General features: G+C 40.2%; 2 protein-coding genes across 17 annotated transcripts in view; one reads left to right on the top strand and one right to left on the bottom strand.

Moving 5' to 3' along the window:
* The window catches only part of ARHGEF37 (Rho guanine nucleotide exchange factor 37), a 79,511-nt gene extending 74,902 nt beyond the window's left edge, over positions 1-4,609 (bottom strand). For 2 of the 3 annotated variants that reach the window (XM_081495761.1, XM_081495769.1), the window contains exon 1: positions 4,419-4,592. The gene's annotated coding sequence lies outside the window, so the exon portion shown is untranslated. Of the gene's footprint in view, positions 1-4,418 lie in introns of all 3 variants that reach the window. The other variant, XM_081495759.1, reaches the window with a different exon arrangement.
* Positions 4,610-4,799: 190 nt separating this feature from the next.
* Positions 4,800-22,141, top strand: part of CSNK1A1 (casein kinase 1 alpha 1) — a 48,587-nt gene continuing 31,245 nt past the window's right edge. For all 14 annotated transcript variants that reach the window (XR_014055524.1, XR_014055523.1, XR_014055522.1 and 11 more), the window contains exons 1-2: positions 4,800-5,335; positions 5,952-6,058. Coding sequence is in view for 10 of the 14 variants with exons in the window: in XM_081495782.1 (XP_081351908.1) it covers positions 5,213-5,335; positions 5,952-6,058 (230 nt within the window). In the remaining 4 variants the exon portion in view is untranslated. The remainder of the gene's footprint in view (positions 5,336-5,951; positions 6,059-22,141) is intronic.

Raw genomic sequence — 22,141 nt, 5'->3', positions numbered from 1 at the left:
AATTGAAATAAATTTATGGTTAATAACACCATAAAAAGAAATGTTTGCAGAAAGTCTCAAGTGTTTGAAGTTGCTATCACAGATGCAGCGATACACTTTCACAAAAAGCTTGTGAATAATGAAGAAGGGGAGAATAGGAACTGAGACCAGAAAGGAAGATAGGAATTGCTGCCATTGTCAAAGACTAGAAAAAAGACTGAATAGATCCAATAGGACATTTCTAATGTTCTCAAGTTTCCAGTCACCTCATCAACTCCCTTATCTGATACTGATTATGCACACCTGAAACAGCATTTGACATATTCTAAGCCATTCCATTTTTCTACTTATTGGTAGCAAACAACCCTAGAGATGGGCAGGCCACCCTTACTTTTTTTTTTTTAATATTTATTTATTTGGATGCACAGTAGTCCTAGTCATGGCATGCAGGATCTTTAGTTGCGGCATGTGGGACCCAGTTCTCTAGCCAGGGATTGAACTTGGGCCCCCTGCATTGGGAGTACAGAATCTTAGCTACTGGACCACCAGGAAGTCCTTGCCCTTATGTTTTTATTTTCTTTCTTACTGCACCAATCTACACCTCTTATGCTTATCTTTATCACTTTACTTAAAACATACTCTGGTTACCAGTGACCTTTCTTTGGGTAAACACTGTGGTTTAAAAAAGTTTTCAATTTATCTGGACATCTCTCTGAAAACTGAAGTAATCACCAGGGCATGATTGTCCCAATTCACCTTCTACCCTTTCAATTCTTTTCTTTCAGTTAGAGGTTGGGGTTCTAATCCTTTCTTTGCCACTAAGATCTGTATGATTTGGGGCAAGCCACTTTATCCTAGTTGGGCACAACTAATATGTGTGAAAGCACTGTGTAGATTGCAAAGCATTTAAAAATATGATTATTGGGAATTCCCTGGTTTCCCAGTGGTTAGGACTTCATCCTTCCCCTGTAGGAGGCACAGGTTTGATCCCTGGTCAGGGAACTAAGGTCCCACTCATGGCACGGCCAAAGAAAAAGATTATTGAACTAAGTGATCTCAAAAATTTCATTCAAGGTCTTAAATAAACTATGAAAAAGTGAAAGTGATAAGTCACTTAGTGGTGTCTGACTCTTTGTGACCGCATGGACGGTAGCCCACCAGGTTCCTCTGTCCATGAAATTCTCCAGGCAAGAATACTGGAGTGGGTTGCCATTCCCTTCGCCAGGGGATCTTCCCGACCCAGGGAATGAACCTGGGTCTCCTGCATTGCAGGAAAATTCTTTACTGTCTGAGCCACCAGGGAAGCCCACTTTACACTATATTTTTGGTGAGTTCAGTTGACCCAGGAGTTAGGAATTACATTTTGGCACATTGTAGAAGACCTGCCTCTTGAGAAACCTGTATGCAGGTCAGGAAGCAACAGTTAGAACTGGACATGGAACAACAGACTGGTTCCAAATTGGAAAAGGAGTACGTGAAGGCTGTACAGTGTCACCCTGATTATTTAACTTATATGCAGAGTACATCATGAGAAACGCTGGGCTGGAAGAAGCACAAGCTGGAATCAAGACTGCAGGGAGAAATATCAATAACCTCAGATATGCAGATGACACTACCCTTATGGCAAAAAGTGAAGAAGAACTAAAAAGCCTCTTGATGAAGGTGAAAGAGGAGAGTGAAAAAGTTGGCTTAAAGCTCAACATTCAGAAAACTAAGATTATGGCATCTGGTCCCATTACTTCATGGCAAATAGATGGGGAAACAGTGGAAACAGTGGCTGACTTTATTTTTCTGGGCTCCAAAATCAGTGCAGGTGGTGATTGCAGCCGTGAAATTAAAAGATGCTTACGCCTTGAAAGGAAAGTTATGACCAACCTAGATAGCATATTAAAAAGCAGAGACATTACTTTGCCAACAAAGGTCCGTCTTGTCAAGGCTATGGTTTTTCCAGTAGTCACGTATGGATGTGCGAGTTGGACTGTGAAGAAAGGTGAGCGCCAAAGAACTGATGCTTTTGAACTGTGGTGTTGGAGGAGACTCTTGAGAGTCCCTTGGACTGCAAGGAGATCCAACCAGTCCATCCTAAAGATCAGCCCTGGGTGTTCATTGGAAGGACTGATGTTGAAGCTGAAACTCCAATACTTTGGCCACCTGATGCGAAGAGCTGCCTCATTGGAAAAGACCCTGATGCTGGGAAAGATTGGAGACAGGAAGAGAAGTGGACAAGAGGATGAGATAGCTGGATGGCATCACCGACTTGATGGACATGAGTTTGGGTAAACTCCGGGAGTTGGTGATGGACAGGGAGGCCTAGTGTGCTGCAATTCATGGGGTCACAAAGAGTCGGACATGACTGAGCAACTGAACTGAACTGAACTAAGAAGACTTCCTCCATTACACTAAAACTGCTGCTGATTCAAAACAACAGAATGATTTATTTGTAACTAAAATAGCACCCAAACAGGTAACCCTTCAATTACTGAGGCTGAAAGTTACCGCAAACAACACTTCATTTTAGGAGAAGGCTGAATTCGTAGCCAACACCTAAAACTTCCATTTCTACATTAAAAAAACCTCACCTTTTGCCCTTCTTAACCTAATAAATTGAAATCTTAAGATTTTCAACTGAAATCACATCTGAAAAGGCTATAACCACTGGCAATATTTTAGTACATTTTGCTGGATAGTGTCAATGTCGGAATAGTGATTACAGCAGGCAGGAAACAAGTGAGGAGACACACCAAATATACACATAAAACAACAGACTCTCCAGTTGAAAGGGCTTCTAAAAGTTATAGACTAGGGAGTCCCAGAGTAAGGCATTTCAATAGCTTATAAAAATTTTAAAAAGGGGATGGGGTGAGACAGACATAAAGTGTGAACATTTAGTTTTGCCAATCAAGGATATTAACAAAACAACTATCTACCATCAGGACCATTTTATAAAAGGGCACTTTAACAACACATACATAAGAAGATAAAATCTCAGAAGCATAACTTGAAATTAGATAAATGAAAAAATACATTATCCTGCTCTTTTCTAGGTATCTCACGGAAAACTGTTAAGACTTGCCCCTGTCCACACAGAGACCTCTGGGAATCCCTAATCTAGTCCACTTCACGCATATCCTCACGCCCCAACCCCCAGCTGAGCATTTGTGGCCTCATTACTGGGGGAAAAAAAAATCTCTTTAAATGTATACCCCACCCCTTATATAGGGAACTCTTCAAGCTGAGGAATCCATTAAATTTTGAATGACTGTGGTAAAAAGTCACCAGAATAATAGCTATCTTTGGAAACCTGAAAAATTCAAGATGCTTAAACTTGACTTAAAAACAAACAAACACCAGAATCCTGACAGCAGAGAATTTTAAGTAGGCCAGACACACTTAGAATCACCAAAGGAGGTGGTCCAACAGTGCTGATTTGGGAGTCAGGTGGCTTGGGTTTTTTTAGTGTGAAAACTTCACGTTAAATCTTAGTCTTTTTTCCGTTATCAAATTCAAGACATTTAGGTCAGAGCTTTATGAATACAAACATTTAAGCCAGAAATAAAGTACCATGTAGGAATTCCAATATCTTCCGGGTCAGCTATCGAGGCTGCAACTAAGTCTACATTTTTGTCAGTTTTTACAAAATTATCTTATTTGGGATAGATTTTCTATATAAGTTTTCACAACCGAGGCTTTGATTCACTCATCCATCACGGCTTGATTCATATTGCAAATGAAACACCATCATGCAGCTTTCTTTTCAGATTATCATTACTACCAAACCCAATTTTCCCAGTTCAAATTTTTCTAAACGAAAACTGTGCTCAAGATTTGATTCTGACCAATTTTTAGTAAAAAAATTTTATTGTGTAAAGTGTTAAACGTAGTCAGTTCTATAATGAAGTTATTTCTACCCTATGTTTTTGGGTCAAGACTGCAGTTTTCAACAAGACCAAGATACGATTTCTCAATGTTTATTTGTTGGGCTGGGGGTTGCGAAGAGGATAACCTTTGTATGTTCAAGTTTTTTCACGGCTTTAAATCTTATTTTCTATTGATTATATATTGGCCACTAACATTACCCGGATTTTTTGCCCCCTTTGGGTATCAAGTATCAGTGGGTAAACAACACAAAGACTTAGAGGGGCAGGGTTAATTCCTGCTTTCCCTCTTTTCCTCTCTGTTAAAATAGGGAATCCAACATTCCCTAAATCGCAGAATTCTAGTAAGACTCCTCAGCTAGACTGCTTAAACACCGAGCCCTGAACTAATCCAGCCCGTACTGTTTTTCTCTTTCTTTCCACCAGAGGCGACAGCCTCTTTCAAAAGAGATACTGAACTGGAATGGGCCAGTTGGGGGAGTAGCCCCAGTAAAGATCAAAAGGTTAAAAACCGCCTCAAACAAAGAGCAAAGGTCAATACCCAACTCTTAAGGCCTGACGCACCATCTTCCAAGAAAAATGAAGGTGACTCCTCACTAATACGCTCTTTAGGCCTGGGGCCGCGAGGCCTTTCAGAAACCAGGCGGGTCTGAGGTGACTAACAGGTAGTTCACAGTGCAGCAGTCGACGACCGGAAGTGGAAATGAGCCCGGGGCGGGGAGGAGACGAGGCCACGGCACGCTTGCGCAGTCAGCAGGGTTGCAGTACGCGTGCGCAATTGGGCGGTGACGGAGTGACGTTTAGAGCGTGGGCCGCTACTCTCACGGATCCGGTTCCGCCCTCCCTCTTGCTGTCGACCCTCCGGGGCTAGCGCTCGCGATCCCTTTCCCACAGTGCTCTGCGCTGTGAAGAAGCGGCTCCCGGGGACTGGGGGCATTTTGTGTTGGTTGGAGCCGGAGTAACAAGATGGCGGCGTCGGCGAAGTGACAGGGGTCCCTCCGGGCGGGAGCCGGCGGCAGTGGTGGCAGCTGTATCGCCGCCCTAGCTTCACCGCTCTCCTTTTCCAGCCCGCGACGTCACCGGGAAAGCGAGGCAGCGGCAGCCGCCAGAAACAAGTGGCTCAGCCTGGTAACCGCCAGAACTCCTTCAACAATCTGCGGCCTGGCCAAAAAACCTGACAGCAGCGGTGATCAGGTTCCCCTTGGCCGATTCTGGGCCGTATAACGCCGAAAAAAAGCCATCGTTTTCTGTTTCCTGCCGCTCTCCACAGCCTTGCTTCGTGGTCGAGCCCTAGAGGCCTCTATCCTCCCCTTAGAGGTGTCGGGGCTTAGCCCCAGCCTCCATCTTCGTCTCTCAGGATGGCGAGCAGCAGCGGCTCCAAGGCCGAATTCATTGTCGGAGGGAAATATAAACTGGTACGGAAGATCGGGTCTGGCTCCTTCGGGGACATTTATTTGGCGATCAACATCACCAACGGCGAGGTAATCACCTGGGGTGGGGTTCACGACTACGCTGCGCCTGTGCTCACTCCCCCGCCCCGCGAACTGCTCGGGCCTTTCCCCACCGCACTCACGCATTGGGAAGTCCAGAGGGAGGCAGTTTTCCTGTCTTAGGAACCTCCCCCGCTCTCTTTCCCTAAAAGGAAAGAACCCGAGAGAAGGGTTGGGTGTACTAGGAAGTTTCTTAGCTTGTTAAAAATACACATTAATCGAACTTTTAAAAAACCGTCGTTTAAGGTGAGAATGGCAAAATCCTATTTCTGGGATCCCCTCGTTTTCTTCCTATATTTTTAGTTTACTGGGGTTCTTGTTCCCATTAGGCCAGCTACCGATCGCCTGGTTCCCTCATAACCCTCATTACGTTTTCTGGATGAATCATAATCTTACACTTTAGAGGACATGCCGCTTTCGTCACTGCCCCCTGAAGAGGCCTTTGAGGCTGGTTGCCTCGTTTTATAATTACAGAGATCTTTCTCTTCCCAGCCTCTCACTACCTTCTAGCCGAGAGTTGGAGATGTGCTCATGTTTCCCCCTCTTTTCCCAAATGACATTGAATCCATAAGGATATTGATGCCATCATCCCCTCTTTCCCCTGCAGGAGGTGGCAGTGAAGCTAGAATCCCAGAAGGCCAGGCATCCCCAGTTGCTGTACGAGAGCAAACTCTATAAGATTCTTCAAGGTGGGGTTGGCATCCCCCACATACGGTAAGAATCCTTGAGCAAACAGGCGATCTTCTGAGGGAAGTTCGGAATGGGAGAAAATGTGTAAGAGGCAGGCAGTGGGACCAGCTGAATCCGGCTCTTGGCATTTGAGTTACCTGGGTTTCCTGTGAAGCGTAAGTCACCACAATCACGGTAAATTTTAGTTTGCCAACTTAGTTTAGGATTTCAGTTTGTTAACACTGCTCCATTTAGCTTCCGTCATTCTTCCCGAGGCTTTCATTTGCAGGGAAAAGTATGCGGGTCATCTTTGATCCCAACGCGGAAGGGTTGCCTGCTGCTTTCTTTCACCTCAGCTGTTCCTTAGGTTTGTCCAGCGAAGTGGATTTGAGGGTGCCGAAGTGACCGGGCTGGGCCAGTTCGGGTTGCTATTGGAGCTGGCTTGGGAAATGGCTGCTCTTTTGTTGTGTTTTTGTTCCAACATGTCTTCCTCCTCCGCTTAGAAAATGGCGGAACGACGTGACTCAACCACATATTCCTGCCCTTTTCACTGCTTGGGTTCATAAGTTATGCTTCCTGGATTCCCTCTTTGGCAGCTCCGAGTTGATCAAACCTTTGAAAAGCCAAGAATAAAGCCGCAGGCAGTGGTGAGGTTCAAGGAAAGAGATGGCATAGTGACAGCCTGTTTGTGATCTCTGCAGCAGATGAGATGTGAAATTAAGTTTACTATGCAAAATCCCTCATAGTCCTTTCCAGAAGTGTTAATTAACTCTGTAAAGAATGGTAATGTTTGTTGCATTTCAGTCTGTGTAACGAAATTTTGTGGGAAATGACAAAGGCAGTTTAAGCAACACTATGTTGAAATTGACTCAGTTGTATTAAAAGGAAGCTTAATCATGTAACCGCAGTTTGACAAGTAACTTTAACCTGTTGAGTTATTTGGTCAGTAACTCCTCACATCTGGGAAATTGTGGCTTTTTTTGGAGATGGGATATTGGAGAAGGCAAAGAGTAATCAGGGTAGATGACCAGATGAAGACATTGGGTCCTTTTAAATTATTAAAGGATTTTAGAATAGTTCAATTTTTAAGATTAAAGAATATCTTTCTAGGATAGAGACTAAAATACAGTTTAAGACCCAGCCCTTTCCCAACAATTATTTAATAATAACATTTGCAAAAAGATCCAGATATAGTGGAGAATTAACTGAAATGGCATTTACTGTAGCCTCTTTTACTATCCTAGCTTTTATTCTTCAAATCTTGAATTAACTGGGTCTGATGTGAAAACAACCAGAGAGACACTATCCTTAAAAAAATTTTCAATGGTCATAAATATTTTTAATGGAGAAATTGAACGATACAGTTTTCTATTGGTTGGAAGTCAGAATAAATTATTAGGAAGAAAATACCAGGTTTATCTTACAAGATAAAGATTAATGTGAAATCTGAGATGATCAGATTTGAGATTTTCAATGGTTCTCATCCATTAAAGAAAAACGCTGCTGTGGAAAAATGAAAAACCTTGATTAAAATACTATCTTTTTTCCTCACAGAATAAAAAAAAATTGTGTTAGCCTAAGAATTTTAAATTTATTTCCCTTTGCATATATTTTCATCTCTCCACCCTGGCTCTTGCTGATTTACTTCCCATTACTAGTTTTTCTAAGAATTAAATGGAAATGCAATCATGCAGTAAGAGGTCGTTTGTGTCTGGCTTCTCTAACCTGATGCTTTTGAGGTTGGGAGGTTTTATAAATTTCACAAATTAGGTTGAATTTAATGTAAAATCATTTTCACAAAAGCAGTAAGTACCTGGCATTTTCAGTGCTAGCTCCAAATTAAGTGCGTGCAGTTTTATTTGCTAGCTTTTATTTAAGAACAGCACTTATACAGACCAATGAGGGCAGTAGTTAATATGCTGATTACCCACATAAATAAAGGAAATTGACCTGTGAGCAAAATTCAAAGAAGTTGAGAGCAGAGGGAGTTGTGGAGTTACAAACTGGGTGGAGCTAAAGAGATTAACCTGATTTTCAAGCTAAGAGTTCTTGGGAGAGGAGATGAGATTTCAGGATCTGACTGACTCTGAGGAAGAAGGCTTGGTGAACTGGTCAGGGACGCTGTCCAAGAGTGAAGTCTGGCTACTGGGAGTAGTTTCTAAAGCAGAATGTAGTTATTGAATGAGGGTGAGGAAAGAGTGAACTTGTTTACAAGTGGTATAGTCCAGGTACATAGAAACAAAAAGTGGATCATTGGTTTTTAAAGTATGAGAGAGAACTGTTTGTCCACTGAAGTGGGAAAGATAGGAAGGACATAGGCATAAGCTTGCTTTCTTTGGGTGGCAGCATCTGCTCTGCTTAGTTTGTTCCCCGCTACTTCCACATTAACTATATGCATGTGTGTTTGTGTTTAGTTGCTCGGTCATGTCCGACTCTGCGGCTCCATGGACTCCTCTGTCCATGGAATTTTCTAGAGAAGAATACTGGAGCAAGTTGCCATTTCCTGCTCTGAGGGATCTTCCTGACTGGGGGATCGAACCCCTGTCTCTTGTGTCTCTTGCGTCTCCTGCATTGGCAGGTGGATTTGTTACCACTACTTGGGAAGCCCAGTAAATACATTCAATAACTATTTACTTGGGAAATACTAAATTAAATTGTTTGTTTAGCTAAAGTAAATAAGGCAGTCTGTTCCCCATTGTTTTAGAAATTTGACATCAAAATTTTTAGACCTCACTAATATCTACCTTCTCCCCCAATGACCCCTCACCCTGAAAATTGTCTTAAGATTCTATGGGATATTCTAAAACAGAGGCTGAGGCCTATATATTATAGCGTATCTGCCGTATCAAGTCCTTAGTTTGTAAGGACCTTACCAAGGGATCTGTTGTGCAGAAACACAGCATCTGGTGAGTATAAAGAGCAAGAAGGGGAGGATGGTATTCAGTCTCTAGATATTTTTAAGAAACTAAAAGCCTTTGGGCCTTGTGAATTGACCTCTGGGAGCTCATTTTAAGTTACTGTGTTTTTGTTACAACCCTCCTTTTTTTGTGCTGCTTTGAACTGAATTCAGTTGTTCTCTAAATCTGCCATGTAGTATTGACTGAGTGATCTGGGGTCAGTCAGTCCCTTAATCTTTTTGGGCATATTAATTTCCTCTTTTTTGAACTAAAAAGAGGATTTTACCAAGTTGGTAATTTTCTAATTTTGTCGGGGTAGAAGTGTGCTGGACAGAAAAGTTTAGAATTTCCTACTCTTCTGTTGGAAAGTTTTGCACACTGAGCTTTTGGGTAGGGTTTGCTTTGTCTTTAGCATTTATTTTATTTGACTGTGCTGGATCTTCATTAACTGCTGTGCATAGGCCTTCAGTTGCAGTAGCAGGGGCTACTCTCTAGTTGCCGTGCACAGGCGTCTCACTTCAACGTCTTTTATTGCGGAGCACTGGGCTCTAAGCGCGTAGGCTTCAGCATTTGCCTCATGCAGGCTTAGTTGCTTTGAGACATGTGGGATCTTCCCGGACCAGGGATGGAACTTGTGTCCCCTGAATTGGCAGGAGGATTCTATACCACTGAGCCACCAAAAAAACCCAGGTAGGGTTTTGTTTAAACAAGTTTCCCTACTTAAATAAGTCACTGGCCTAGTTGATCTTAGGACTTGTGGCTATGGAATTTTAAGATTTGTTTTCAGATGTTGGTAGCTAGAAAGCATTTCATCACAGTTTGGTGTTTAGTCTAGATCTTACCTTTGAATGATACTTTAGTAGTGAGATACCACTCAGGACCTTAAAAATACTATCTGCATCAGGTAAACCATGGGTTACTATTTAGGAGGAAGTAAATTAATGGGGTACACTTTTATAGAAAATATGATGAAGAAGATGGGAAAGGGCATAGGATAATTTTGGTTGTCTTGGGTTTTTTTTTTTAACCCCCTCCGAATGTCAGAAATCCTGGGAGATACTTGTAAAGTATTAGTTAATCCTTACTGTTCAGTGTTAAAAGCAGCTTAAATTTTAATCTTAGCTTTTTGGCACTGAGCATATATCCTGTAAATAAGTTCTAGTACTGTTATCAGAGAACAAAGATGACATCTACACTGGGTACGTCTTTATTAGAGAGATAATGTTACAGATCACTGGATACATGAGAAATGTGATTTTAATTCATAGAGTAACTAAATTCATAGAGTAACTGTAATATACTAAATCTGTGATATACTAAAGGTACTTATATTGGCTTCTGCTGGATTTCTAGTAATGGAATAATGGAATGATGCTTAGATAGCATTTGGAGCTGGATGAAACTTGAGAGATAATAGCCACACTCAATACAGATTAGACTATTGAGTCTTCTTCCGTACTTCTTACTAGAAGTCTCCTAACTTCCAGTTTTCTTGTGAGCAGTTTTCACCTTTATGTCAAGATCAAATTATGTCTGCTTACATACCCCACACCTTTTCACTTGATGCTGCAGACCCATATTGTGCCCCTTTCCTTTATGGCATTTGATCTCATACAGAAAAACTGATAAATGTAAGTAATGTATTGTTTGCACTGTTACTTAATTGTGAAAGTGTTACTGTAGCACGCCAAGCTCCTCTGTCCATGGGATTCACTAGGCAAGAATACTGGAGTGGGTTGCCATTCTCTTCTCCAGGGGATCTTCCTGACCCAGGAATAGAACCCTGGTCTCCCGCATTGCAGGCAGATTCTTTACCGTCTGAGCCACCAGGAAGCCCATTAGATCCTTATAATTCTTATAATCCTTTCTCTCCCTTTTGAGTCCATGGATTGCTGGATGAGAACTTTTGTGGACATTATTGATTTGTATCTTAAAGTGGAGTGATACTTGTAAACATTTGTATAGTCTGTGGATTTTACTGCCTTGGCTTTAGTCATTTTTTAGAGCTAGATCATTTTGTTTCTGAGTATACTTAATCTGTGGGACTTCCCTGCTGGTTCCGTGGTAAAGAATTTGCCTGCCAATGCCAGAGATGTGGGTTTGATCCCTGGGTCAGGAAGATTCCCTGGCGAAGGAAATGACAACCCACTCCAGTATTCTTGCCTGGGAAATCCCATGGACAGAGGAGCCTGGTGGGCTACGGTTCATGGAGTTGCAAAGAGTCGGACATGACTTAGTGACTAGACAAGAATATCTAAAACTTAATTGCTAAGGTTTTCTCATGATCTGTCCTGTTTAGTAGAAACTTCAATGTCAAGAAGTCTGTACAAGAGAATTTGAATTTGAAACAAATGTTAACTCATTTAATCTTTTTAACTTATTCCATTTTATTCTTTTTTAAAATATAATTTTGTATGTTTATTTTTGGCTGTGCTGGGTCTTCATTGCTGTGCAGGTAGGCTTTCTTCTAGTTGCAGAGAGTTGGGAGTTACTCTTTAGTTGCGGTGCACAGGCTTCTCGTTGTGGAGCACAGCCTCTAGGGCAGGCGAGTTTCAGTAGTTACAGCATGTGGGCTCAGTAGTGTGTGGCACATAGGCTTAGTTTCTTCGAGGCATGTGGGATCTTCCCAGATCAGGGATGGAACACCTGCATTGGTTTTCTTGCATTGGTAGGTGGATTCTTTACCACTGAGCTACCAGGGAAGCTGTATTCCATTTTATTCTTAAAATCAGTCCTTGAGTTTTAACAGAAGTTTTTCTAAAGCTAAATGAGTACTTTAATAGCTTTCATAATATAAATGAATATCTAGTTTAAATGATGTTTTCTGTTACTATTTTTATACAATGCAAGTGGCTCTTGAAAATTGTGAAAAACTAGTAATCACATAACATATACTGATCCGTATCTTAATGGAATCTTTTTAATGAGGTGTAATTTTCATACAGTGTAGTGTGTGTATATATATATATATATATAGATTAGATTAATGTATCATTGAATCAGTTTTGACAAATGCATACGCTGTAACCCACACTCCCTATTGAGATAAAGAATATTTCATTTTTTTTTAATACTGCTAATCCTTGGTAGGTGATATTTTGTGACAACATAGATTTTTATATATTTTTTAATTGACCTATTGAATTATTGTAATGTTATTTTTCTGGATTTGATGTTGATTTGTCAGTATGTAAGACTACAAGTTAGTAATATGTTTATCACCATGATGTATACTCACCTAATAAAATGACTGAGTTGGGGTGGTGATGCTCAGTGGCAGTTGAGATCTTTACTTATTTTCCTCCTCTGAATAACTAAAATATTGCCTTTTCCTTGTGTGATAGTCATCAGTGGGGTATGTTTAATAGGGACTTCGGACGTGCTGTAGAAAAATGTTTCGTTGGACGATACATTTTGATCCTTATTTTTATTTTTATATTTTATTTTTCTGATCCTCAATAAAAAGGTAAATAGAGGATTATATTGAGAGTCAGTACTTAGGTTCTGTCTGTGGTGCCATCTAGATTTGAACCTAGAATGAATTCTATCATGAATGTCAGCTTTCCTTTATAAAAGGGATTTTGTAAGACTCTCTCAGTCTTGAGTTTTTTTAAATGTGTTATATAAATTAGTGGCATCCATCCACGTGCAAAGAAAAAAAAGAACCAATATCCAGGCATTGCCCATGGTCTCATTTAATCATTACAGGAATTCTGTAAGTTGAGTCAGAATAGTTAATTAGCCTAAAGTCACACAGCTAATGTGTTATTTGAATAGATTTTACTGTCTCTTTCAACAGTACCAGTGGTTCCCAAACTTTGCTGCACATTGTAATCACTTACAAAACTTGAAAAAATATTGACACCTGGCTCCTAACCTCAGATATTTTGAATTAATTGATTTGAGGGTATGACTTCCAGTTTAATTTCGTTTTGGGGTTTTTTTGGCTGCACCATGCGGCTTATGAAATCTTTGTTACCCAGCCAGGGATTGAAACAGGGTCCCCCGCAGTGGAAGCCCAGAATCCTAACCACTGGACCAAATCTAGTATTTCTTAAGTGAACAAATGGAAACATGGCTGTACTGGTTGATTTAGCTTTGAATCCTGATGTAGAGATACTGACATATCAAAATGCTAATGTCTGTTAATTTTACAGTAAAGGCTTGCTAATGTGGACCTTTGTCAGCTTCAGTATTTATCAGTGATTTGTTGGCCTTTTGGAATTTCTTTTGGCTCAAACTTGAAATTTTTTCTACAGGACAATTTTTTTTTTTTTTTTAAAGGAAGCAAGATGGTGACAGTGACTAAGCATACATGGCATATGTCACATGTTGCATTTGTGCCAGCATTGAGTGTGCAGTGACAGTGTTTGCAAATTAACCTGAAATTGAGGCTATCCTATATTTCAGGTCCTCTGGAGGCTGCTCTGAGTACTACTCACCTGTTACACTTTCTTACACTGCCAGACTATTCTATCTACATGTAAGGTGGCTTTTATGGTGAGGGGAGAATGAGATCTGATTTAAAACTGCCTTGTTTGTTGGAAAGTGGTAGCATGAAGTTTTTGTAAATTTTGTTTCAAATTCCAAATTTTCAGTCTTTCAGTTGTACACTTTCCATGTTTGGCTTTTTTTTGTTCTTATTTGATTGAAATTATTCTTACCACTAAGCTTCCCTGATGGCTCTTCAGGTAAAGAATCTCCCTTCCAATACAGAAGATATAGGAGACTTGGGTTCGATCCCTGGGTCCGGAAGGTCCCCTGGAGAAGGAAATGCAACCCATTGCAGTATTCTCGCCTGAAGAATTCCACGGACAGAGGAGCCTGGCGGGCTACAATCCATTAGGGTCGCGAAGAGTCAGACCTGACTAAGCATCTGAGCACATATATCTACTTACTGAAAACCTAGTGTTTTCATTTTTTGAGCCTTCATAATATTAATACTTTGTATCCTTCTTAAGGAAGGGAGTGATGTTGGCTTTTTCTCTGAAAATTAAAGTTCTTTTCTTGGGGAGTGTCAGTGAACTTTACGGTACCTTCTAGAGAATAAGCAAACATTTCTTTTATTCAACAAATACATTATACGTGAGTACTTAACTGTATACTGTGCAGTTTCAGATAATGGGCACATTTCAGTGAACAGATAATTTTTGTGAGGCCTACATTCTTTTTGAATATATACCATGTGCCTGACATATAGTTGTGACTTTGTCCCTTGCTGAAAGTTAGGGGCAGAGATATCTAAATTTCATACTGTGAGGACATAACCTTTCCTTAACATCAGACAGCATGCTGAGCTATCCAGAGATTGCCTTGATTGGAGAGGTCAGCAGAGACCCCATTATGTCTCCTTGTGAATCCTGCTTAGTCAACATTTTTCAAACATCAGCCATGTATGGTAATTACATTCAGAGCTTGTTTAAAATGTAAGGTTTTCTGCCTCACCCCTAGATTTGTTTGACCAGTACTGGAATGGGCCTTGCGAGTGTATTTTTATCAAGTACCTCAGGTAATTCCTGCTAAAGACCAGAGAACCACACTTTGAGAAATACTTCGCTGAGGTTTTAACACTTCATTGTTTTGAGCTGTTGGGGGTGGTTAGTGATTATTTTGCTGAGAGGGCTCTGACTATTGTAGGGATGCTATTGTCTTGTTTGTTATTTCATAACTGTTGGGCAACTGCTTTTTGTAATGAAAGTAAGTAATCCTTATATTTGTGTAGTGCTTTTATAATCTCATAATTACTAGGAGACCTCTTGATAGATAAGTACATTAAGAATGTTTACCAGTGAGCAAAAATGGCTTATACAAGCGAGAAAATGACAAAGGAAGAACTAGAACTTGCGTTTTTGACCATTGATTCATTATTCTTTTCATTATACTGCATATACTGTGAGTTTAGCCAGCTTTCCATTCTCAAGTCCAGCTGCTGGTTTACTGAGCCACTTTTTATTTGTTTAGTCACTGAAGGGCATTTTTATAAGTACATGTTGCATTGTTCTATATTATTAGTTTAGATTTACATAGAATTTGATTTATGAAAAGATATTCATGTGTTTATACATTACTTTTTTCTTTCAGCTTAGATCATTCTAGTAACATGTGCTGCCTCTTCATTTTCCCCTTTCCTGTACTTGTGTTAACATTTCAAGCCCAGACTTGGTGTTCTTTCTTCTATTACTTCTCCTTCTAAAAGAGTATATCAAACTTTGGAATTGTTTGTTTTTTGTGTGTGTTCATTTGCTAATGTAGAGAAATTTGAGTTGTTTTTAAAATCTATAATCTGTCTACTTAACGAAGGATTTACTACGCAAATTAATTAATGTAGTTAGTGTGTGGCGGGGGAATGTTTCATCCAGCCAAAATTATTTGTTCTCCTAGATCTTTATATGTAAAACTGTCTTAATACAAATGATTCCTGTATTGCTAAAAGTACCCTAAAGAAAATAGTACACTATTTGGTCTCTAAATAGTGTACTGAGAGATAATTTGATTTCCCGACTTTCTTGCTCTGAGACTTTAATGTATGTTTTCTCATACTTTCTCTTATGGAGTGGAGGTAAGTCATTTTAGCCTTGAGAATTTGACATTTAATTTAGGAAGAAGGAAAAGGGAACCCAATTTTGTTTTTTGTTTTTATTTGGCTGCGCCATGCAGCATGTGGGATCTTAATTCCCTAACCAGGGATCCAGCCCATGTCCCCTGCATTGGAAGTGCAGAGTCCTAACCACTGGACTTCCAGGGAAATCCCTCTGGGGCCTAATTTTGATATTTTGAAAGTAGCATTGATGGTTATATCTTTGGACATGTTGAGTTTAAGGTGATAGGATATCCCAGGCTTGGCTCTTGTATAATTAAGTTAGCAGAGATACAGACCTAAACCTTGACCAGAGAATTAGGACTGGTATTTATTTAGATCTGAGCAAGATCAGTGTAGAAGTGATAGTAGAGAAAGGAAATTGAGAGGTAAGGACTGAATTCTTTGGTGGAAATCCAAAGTTAATCAAGGCAAGAGGAGAGTTGCGATAATGGGATGTTGCAGTCAATGGAAGCCAGTTTTAAAGGACAGGCAGAGGCCAAATTTTTGGAGTTTTTTATTGTATATGAAACTTTGCATTTTCGGTGTATGTAATGGGGGAGGGACATTGTTTTCATAGCAGAGAAATGGCACCACGAAACTGTAGAGGAGTGACTGAAACTGGGGGACTATGTAGAAAGGCATCTTTCAAAATTCAGCTCAGGTGCCAACTTTTCTAAGAAGCTTTCCCTTTTATCTTCTCTGAAGAAATTACTTAACTCTATATTTCATATTTACTTTTATTGTTGCTTTTGTATTGTACTTGTCATCAGTTCTTCTAGACCTTGAGATGCTTTTGGCATCCTTTTTGGCAGTATCACACACATAGCAGCTGCTTAATAAGTGTTGAATCAGGCTTGAAGAGCAGATTTTAATAAAGGATTTTTAACAGTTTTATTGAGACTATGTATGTAAGCATCATCAACTTAAAGTGTGCAATTCATTGGTTTTTACTATATGTACAGAGTTGTGCTGCCATCCATCACCATAATCCAATTAAAGAATACTTGCATCCCTTCCTGTCCCCAAAAAACCTTGAACACATTAGTGATTACTCTCCATATCCCACTAGGCCTAGATAGCCACTTGTCTACTTTGTATATGTTTGCTTATTAAAAAAAGTTTTGATCAACCCTTTATAATTGGTATTGTGAAAACTACAGATGTATTGTCCCACTTCCCAGTGGAAAAGTGTATTTTAATACTTGTATTCCCCTGGAGGTTCCAGTTCTTCACATATTGTCTTCCAGTACTGCTGTATCCAAGGCTAGAGAAAGCAGTGAGAGCAAGAACCGTTTGTGATCTTTGAAATATAATATTGGGCAGTATGATGAGATGAGAATGATAACCATTATCCTGGGAACCAAGAAAAAAATGAAAGTAAGATGACAGATACAAACTAGATTTTTAACAAGTTAACTATGAACAAGAAAATAGGGTGATCTTGTCTTACTGTGTACCAACAATGCTGGCTATTTTCAGTTCCTTGTGAATAACAAAGCTTAGTGTGTACTCCTAACCCTTACCCCACCTCTTTACCTGGCCATCTTCTGTTTATACTTCAAGAATTAACTTTACTTGTTCATCGAGAAGTTTTCCCCAATGCTTCCCTCTAAAAAATTGATCGAGTCCCCCATAATTTGTACCTTTCACCATCAGTTTCTCTTTCATCGTGAGTATTACTTGCCTACACAGACTGTGGTATAAACTATAAGAGCAAAAATTACTTGGTTTTGTGTTGTTAGCCACCATAAATGTTGAAAGGGTAAATGAACAGGAACTTGTAGTACCAAGTATCAAGGCACATTTTTTTGTTTGTGTTTTTTAAAATTTGCAGGTTAAGGAACGTCTATACATGTTTTAAAGCAGAGGGCAAGGAACAGGAAGACTGAGAAATATGGAAATCTCACAGCATAGTTCAAAGATCTTAGGGGTCATATTGTCTATTGTCAGCAGAGGGTTAGTAGTAGCAGGTAGGAGGGTTAGGATGAAGAAGGAAAATGAATCATTTTAGTTGACATTATTGGCTGAGTGAAATGCGCTGCACAAGTTTTAGATCTTAATCTACAGTCTGTTTACCTTAAAAATCTGTTTAGAGGGGCTTCTCTGGTAGCTCAGTCAGTGGTAAAGAATCCGCCTGCCAACACAGGAGACATGGGTTCCGATCCCTGGTCTGGGAAGATCCCACATGCCGCAGAGCAATTAAGACCCAGCACCACAACTACTGAACCTGTGCCCTAGAGCCTAGGAGCTGCAACTACTGAAGCCTGGGTATCCTAGAGCCTGTGCTCTGCAACAAGAGAAGCCACCAATGAGAAGCCCACGCACTGCACCTAGAGGGTAGCCCCCGCTCACAACTAGAGAAGAGCCTGCACACAGTAACAAAGACCCAGCACAACCAGAAATTAAAAAAAAAAAATCTGTTTAGAGCCAGGTTCTTCACTTGGTTCAGGGATATCCCTTCTTCCCCTCAAGAGGTCAGTGAGTTGGAAGAAAAAAAATTCCAAAGTTTATTTTCAAGTGCCTTCACTAGTTTTGACAGTACCTGTGGCTTTGTCACCAATAGAAATCACAGATATTTTTGTATCACATTGTTGCATGTATCTCAAAAGAGTCTTTATTCCCATCATACTTCAACTTCAAAATTATAGTACTAATTAGACCTGCCCCTAAAAAATTATGTAGTGCTTTAATAAAGAGCATGTATTTTACTATATCAAGATTGATTTTAAAGTAATTTTATGGTAACTAAATTGCTCTAAAATTAGTTTCCTTTATAATGCTATGTATTATGCTTTTAAAAGACTCTGAGAAGGGATCAGTAGGCCTCATTAGACAGTCAAAGGTGTGTGGGGGGGGTCCATGACAACAAAAAAAGAGTTAGAACTCTTGATGTAGAACTAGTGACTCCAACTCCCACCCACGCATAACTTGTTCTAGCAAGTTCTTGGTGAAAGTGGAAGTTACTCAGTCATGTCCGACTCTTTGTGACCCCATGGACTATACAGTCCATGGAATCCTACAGGCCAGAATACTGGAGCGGGTAACCGTTCTCTTCTCCAGGGGTTCTTCCCAACCCAGGGGTCGAACCCAGCCCTCCCACGTTGCAGGCAGATTCTTTACCTGCTGAGCCACCAGGGAAGCCCAAGAATACTGAAATGGGTAGCCTATCCCTTCTCCAGTGGATCTTCCCAACCTGGGAATGGAACCAGGGTCTCCTGCATTGCAGGTGAATTCTTTACCAACTGAGCTACCAGGGAAGCCCAAGTTCTTGGTCATTGTGGCTAAACAAAAACACTTGTTTGATGCAGGATTGGTCTCTTAGTTGGTGGATATCCACTGTTTTCTTTTCCCCTTCTAGTCTTGTTGAGTTTTTTATTAAATTACTTCCATGCTTGTTAATACCCTCCCCCATGGGTGTGAGATTGTAAGGATGGGAAAATTAGCCAGTTAAAGACCTGGGGAAGTTCCGGGAAAGGTTCAGTGAAGTAAAAGATAAAATTAATATCTAAAATTTCTTGAAATCATCACATCAAAATTATTCCTCTGATCACCATATTTACCTCTAAAACTGGTTCTTTTGTTCTGTCTAAACTTTAGTCTAAATTTCTTTACTAAACCTGATTTTCAGACTTACTTGGTATGGTCCGTTGGTTAAGACTCAGCACATCCAGTACACAGGGTGCGGTTCCATCCCTGGTCTGCGAACTAAGATCCCACGTGCTGTGTGGTGGTGCAGCAAAGTAAAAAAACAACTTGATTTTCCAGTTCCTTGCAGTAGCCAAATAGCAGCATAGAGTGTCATTCTCTAGTGAAAATCTTCTGGATCTCAAACCAGTTCAAAGGTATTTCTGCAGTTGTAAGTCCCAAGAATTGTGAATAAAAATTTCGTGTTACCGGACTTCTGAAATATGAATTGTGTTTTAAATGTGAAATGGGGAGAAGAGGCAATAGATTTATGTTTTGATGGCAAAAGAAATTTAGATCATTAAATTTTAGGTGTCTTGTATTCAAAGTAAAATGAAGGCCACTAATCTAAGGAACAAATAAGGGCAGAGAAGCTTTATAAGAATGATAGTTACACAACAGTCTTGTGTACCAAGAGTTAGTAGAAAATCAGGAAATGCCCCACATTTAGTCCTGTGTCTGGTTCTCTTTCAGAAAGGCTGAAGAGTTACCATGAATCAAAAATATAGTCAAACTGGTGCATTATGGTTCTGTTTTTGTGATGAAAAATGCCATTAGTAAAATAGAGCTTTAGAAGTACTAACAGTTTTAGGTTAAACGAGTTACAGTGTTTTAAGACTGAAGTTCATAGATGGTTCTACCTTTCAATCAACTATTGAATGCAGTACTAGGAGGACTGGTGACTCTTGAGACTCAGGAATTTAAATTGAGAATTGAGGGCAGCCTCCTGTTGGATTCTGGTAATTTAGGAGGACGGGGTAGTAGGAAGTGCCTTTCTTAACTGTCGTAAATGAATTGTTAACCCCAACACACACTCACACCAAAAACAAAACATGGAAAGAAAGAAAGGCAACATGGCATGATTACGATGAGAAGCAAAAAGGAAGATACAGGAAAAGATGCACAAGAATTGCCTGTAGGTAACTTTTTGGCCTATGGTAATTTGGGTGCTATTGAAGGGTAGGAAGAAGAGTTGTCTATAATTTTTATAATACTATGAAAGGCAAAATTTAATATATAGGGACATTGAAAGAAATTCAGACAGTTGAGAGTAGGGTGATTGGAACTGTTAGCAGTAATAACCTAAAGGGGGAATTCGAACTTGTTTACTTAGAGTTGAGTGAGATTGTACTAGACCAGATCCTTAACGTCTACCTTCATAAAGAAGGAAGGTAAAGGTTGGATGATGATGAGTTGGCAAGAGACTGAGCTTGAGGTACAATGTCTTGAGAATGTAGATGCTATGAAAATTGGTGTTTTACAGCACTGATTCAGTGCTTGTACTTTCAGTTGTACAGTGAGGACTCTGATAATCTAAAGATGGGAAGATAAATAGTATAGGAAGAGACATTTCCCTGTTAAGACTGTCACTTTATAGTCAGTTCAGTCACTCAGTTGTGTCTGACGCTTTGCAACCCCATGGACTACAGCACGCCAGGCTTCCCTGTCCATCACCAACTCCTGGAGCTTACTAAGACTCACGTCCATTGAGTTGGAGATGCCATCCAACCATCTCATCCTCTGTCGTCCCCTTCTCCTCCTGCCTTCAAGCTTTCCCAGCATCAGGGTCTTTTCAAATGAGTCAGTTCGTTGCATCAGGTGGCCAAAGTATTGGAGTTTCAAATTCAGCATCAGTCCTTCCAATGAATATTCAGGACTGATTTCCTTTAGGATGGACTGGTTGGATCTCCTTGCAGTCCAAGGGACTCTCAAGAGGCTTCTCCAACACCACAGTTCAAAAGAATTAATTCTTTGGCGCTCAGCTTTCTTTATAGTCCGACTCTCACATCCATACATGACTACTGGAAAAACCATGGCTTTGACTAGATGGACCTTTGTTGGCAAAATAATGTCTCTGCTTTTTAATATGCTGTCTAGGTTGGTCATTGCTTTTCTTCCAAGGAGCAAACATCTTTTAATTTCATGGCTGCAGTCACCATCTGCAGTGATTTTGGAGTCCAAAAAAATAAAGTCTGTCACTGTTTCCACTGTTTCCCCATCTATTTGCCATGAAGTGATGGGACCGGATGCCATGATCTTAGTTTTCTGAATGTTGAGCTTTAAGCCAGCTTCTTTACTCGCCTCTTTCACTTTCATCAGGAGATTCTTTAGTTCTTCTTCACTTTCTGCTGTAATGGTGGTGTCATCTGCAAATCTGAGGTTATTGACATTTCTCCCAGCAACCTTGATTCCAGCTTGTGCTTCATCCAGCCCAGCATTTTGCATGATGTACTCTGCATATAAGTTAAATAAGCAGAGTGACAGTATGCAGCCTTGATGTACTCCTTTGGAAACAGTCCCTTGTTCCATGTCTGGTTCTAACTGTTGTTTCTTGGCCTGCATACGGATTTCTCAGGAGGCAGGTCAGGTGGTCTGGTATTCCCATCTCTTTAAGAATTTTCCGCAGTTTGTTGTGATCCACACAGGCAAAGGCTTTGGCATAGTCAATAAAGCAGAAGTAGATGTTTTTCTGGAACTCTCTTCCTTTTTCGAAGATCCAACAGATGTTGGCAATTTGATCTCTGGTTCCTCTGCCTTTTCTAAATCCAGCTTGAACATCTGGAAATTCATGGTTCAGGTACTGTTGAAGCCTGGCTTGGAGAACTTGGAGCATTACTTTGCTGGCGTGAGAGATCAGTACAATTGTGCGGTAGTTTGAACATTCTTTGGCTTTGCCTTTCTTTGGGATTGGAATGAAAACTGACCATTTCCAGTCCTGTGGCCACTGCTGAGTTTTCCAAATTTGCTGGCATGTTGAGTGTAGCACTTTCACAGCATCATCTTTTAGGATTTGAAATAGCTCAACTGGAATTCCATCCCCTCCACTAGCTTTGTTCGTAGGGATGCTTCCTAAGGCCCACTTGACTTATTATTTGGCTTCTTTGAGTCAAAGAGAGTAGATGCTTCCTGGTGACTTTATACTTTCCGTACAGGGAGTGTTTTTTTTATTCCTTGCTTTGTTTTTCT

Source organism: Giraffa tippelskirchi, chromosome 6, assembly GCF_054371585.1.
Source record: "Giraffa tippelskirchi isolate mGirTip1 chromosome 6, T2T-mGirTip1v1.2.pri, whole genome shotgun sequence".
Lineage (NCBI taxonomy): Eukaryota > Metazoa > Chordata > Mammalia > Artiodactyla > Giraffidae > Giraffa > Giraffa tippelskirchi.
This window is presented reverse-complemented; position numbering and strand designations above follow the sequence as displayed.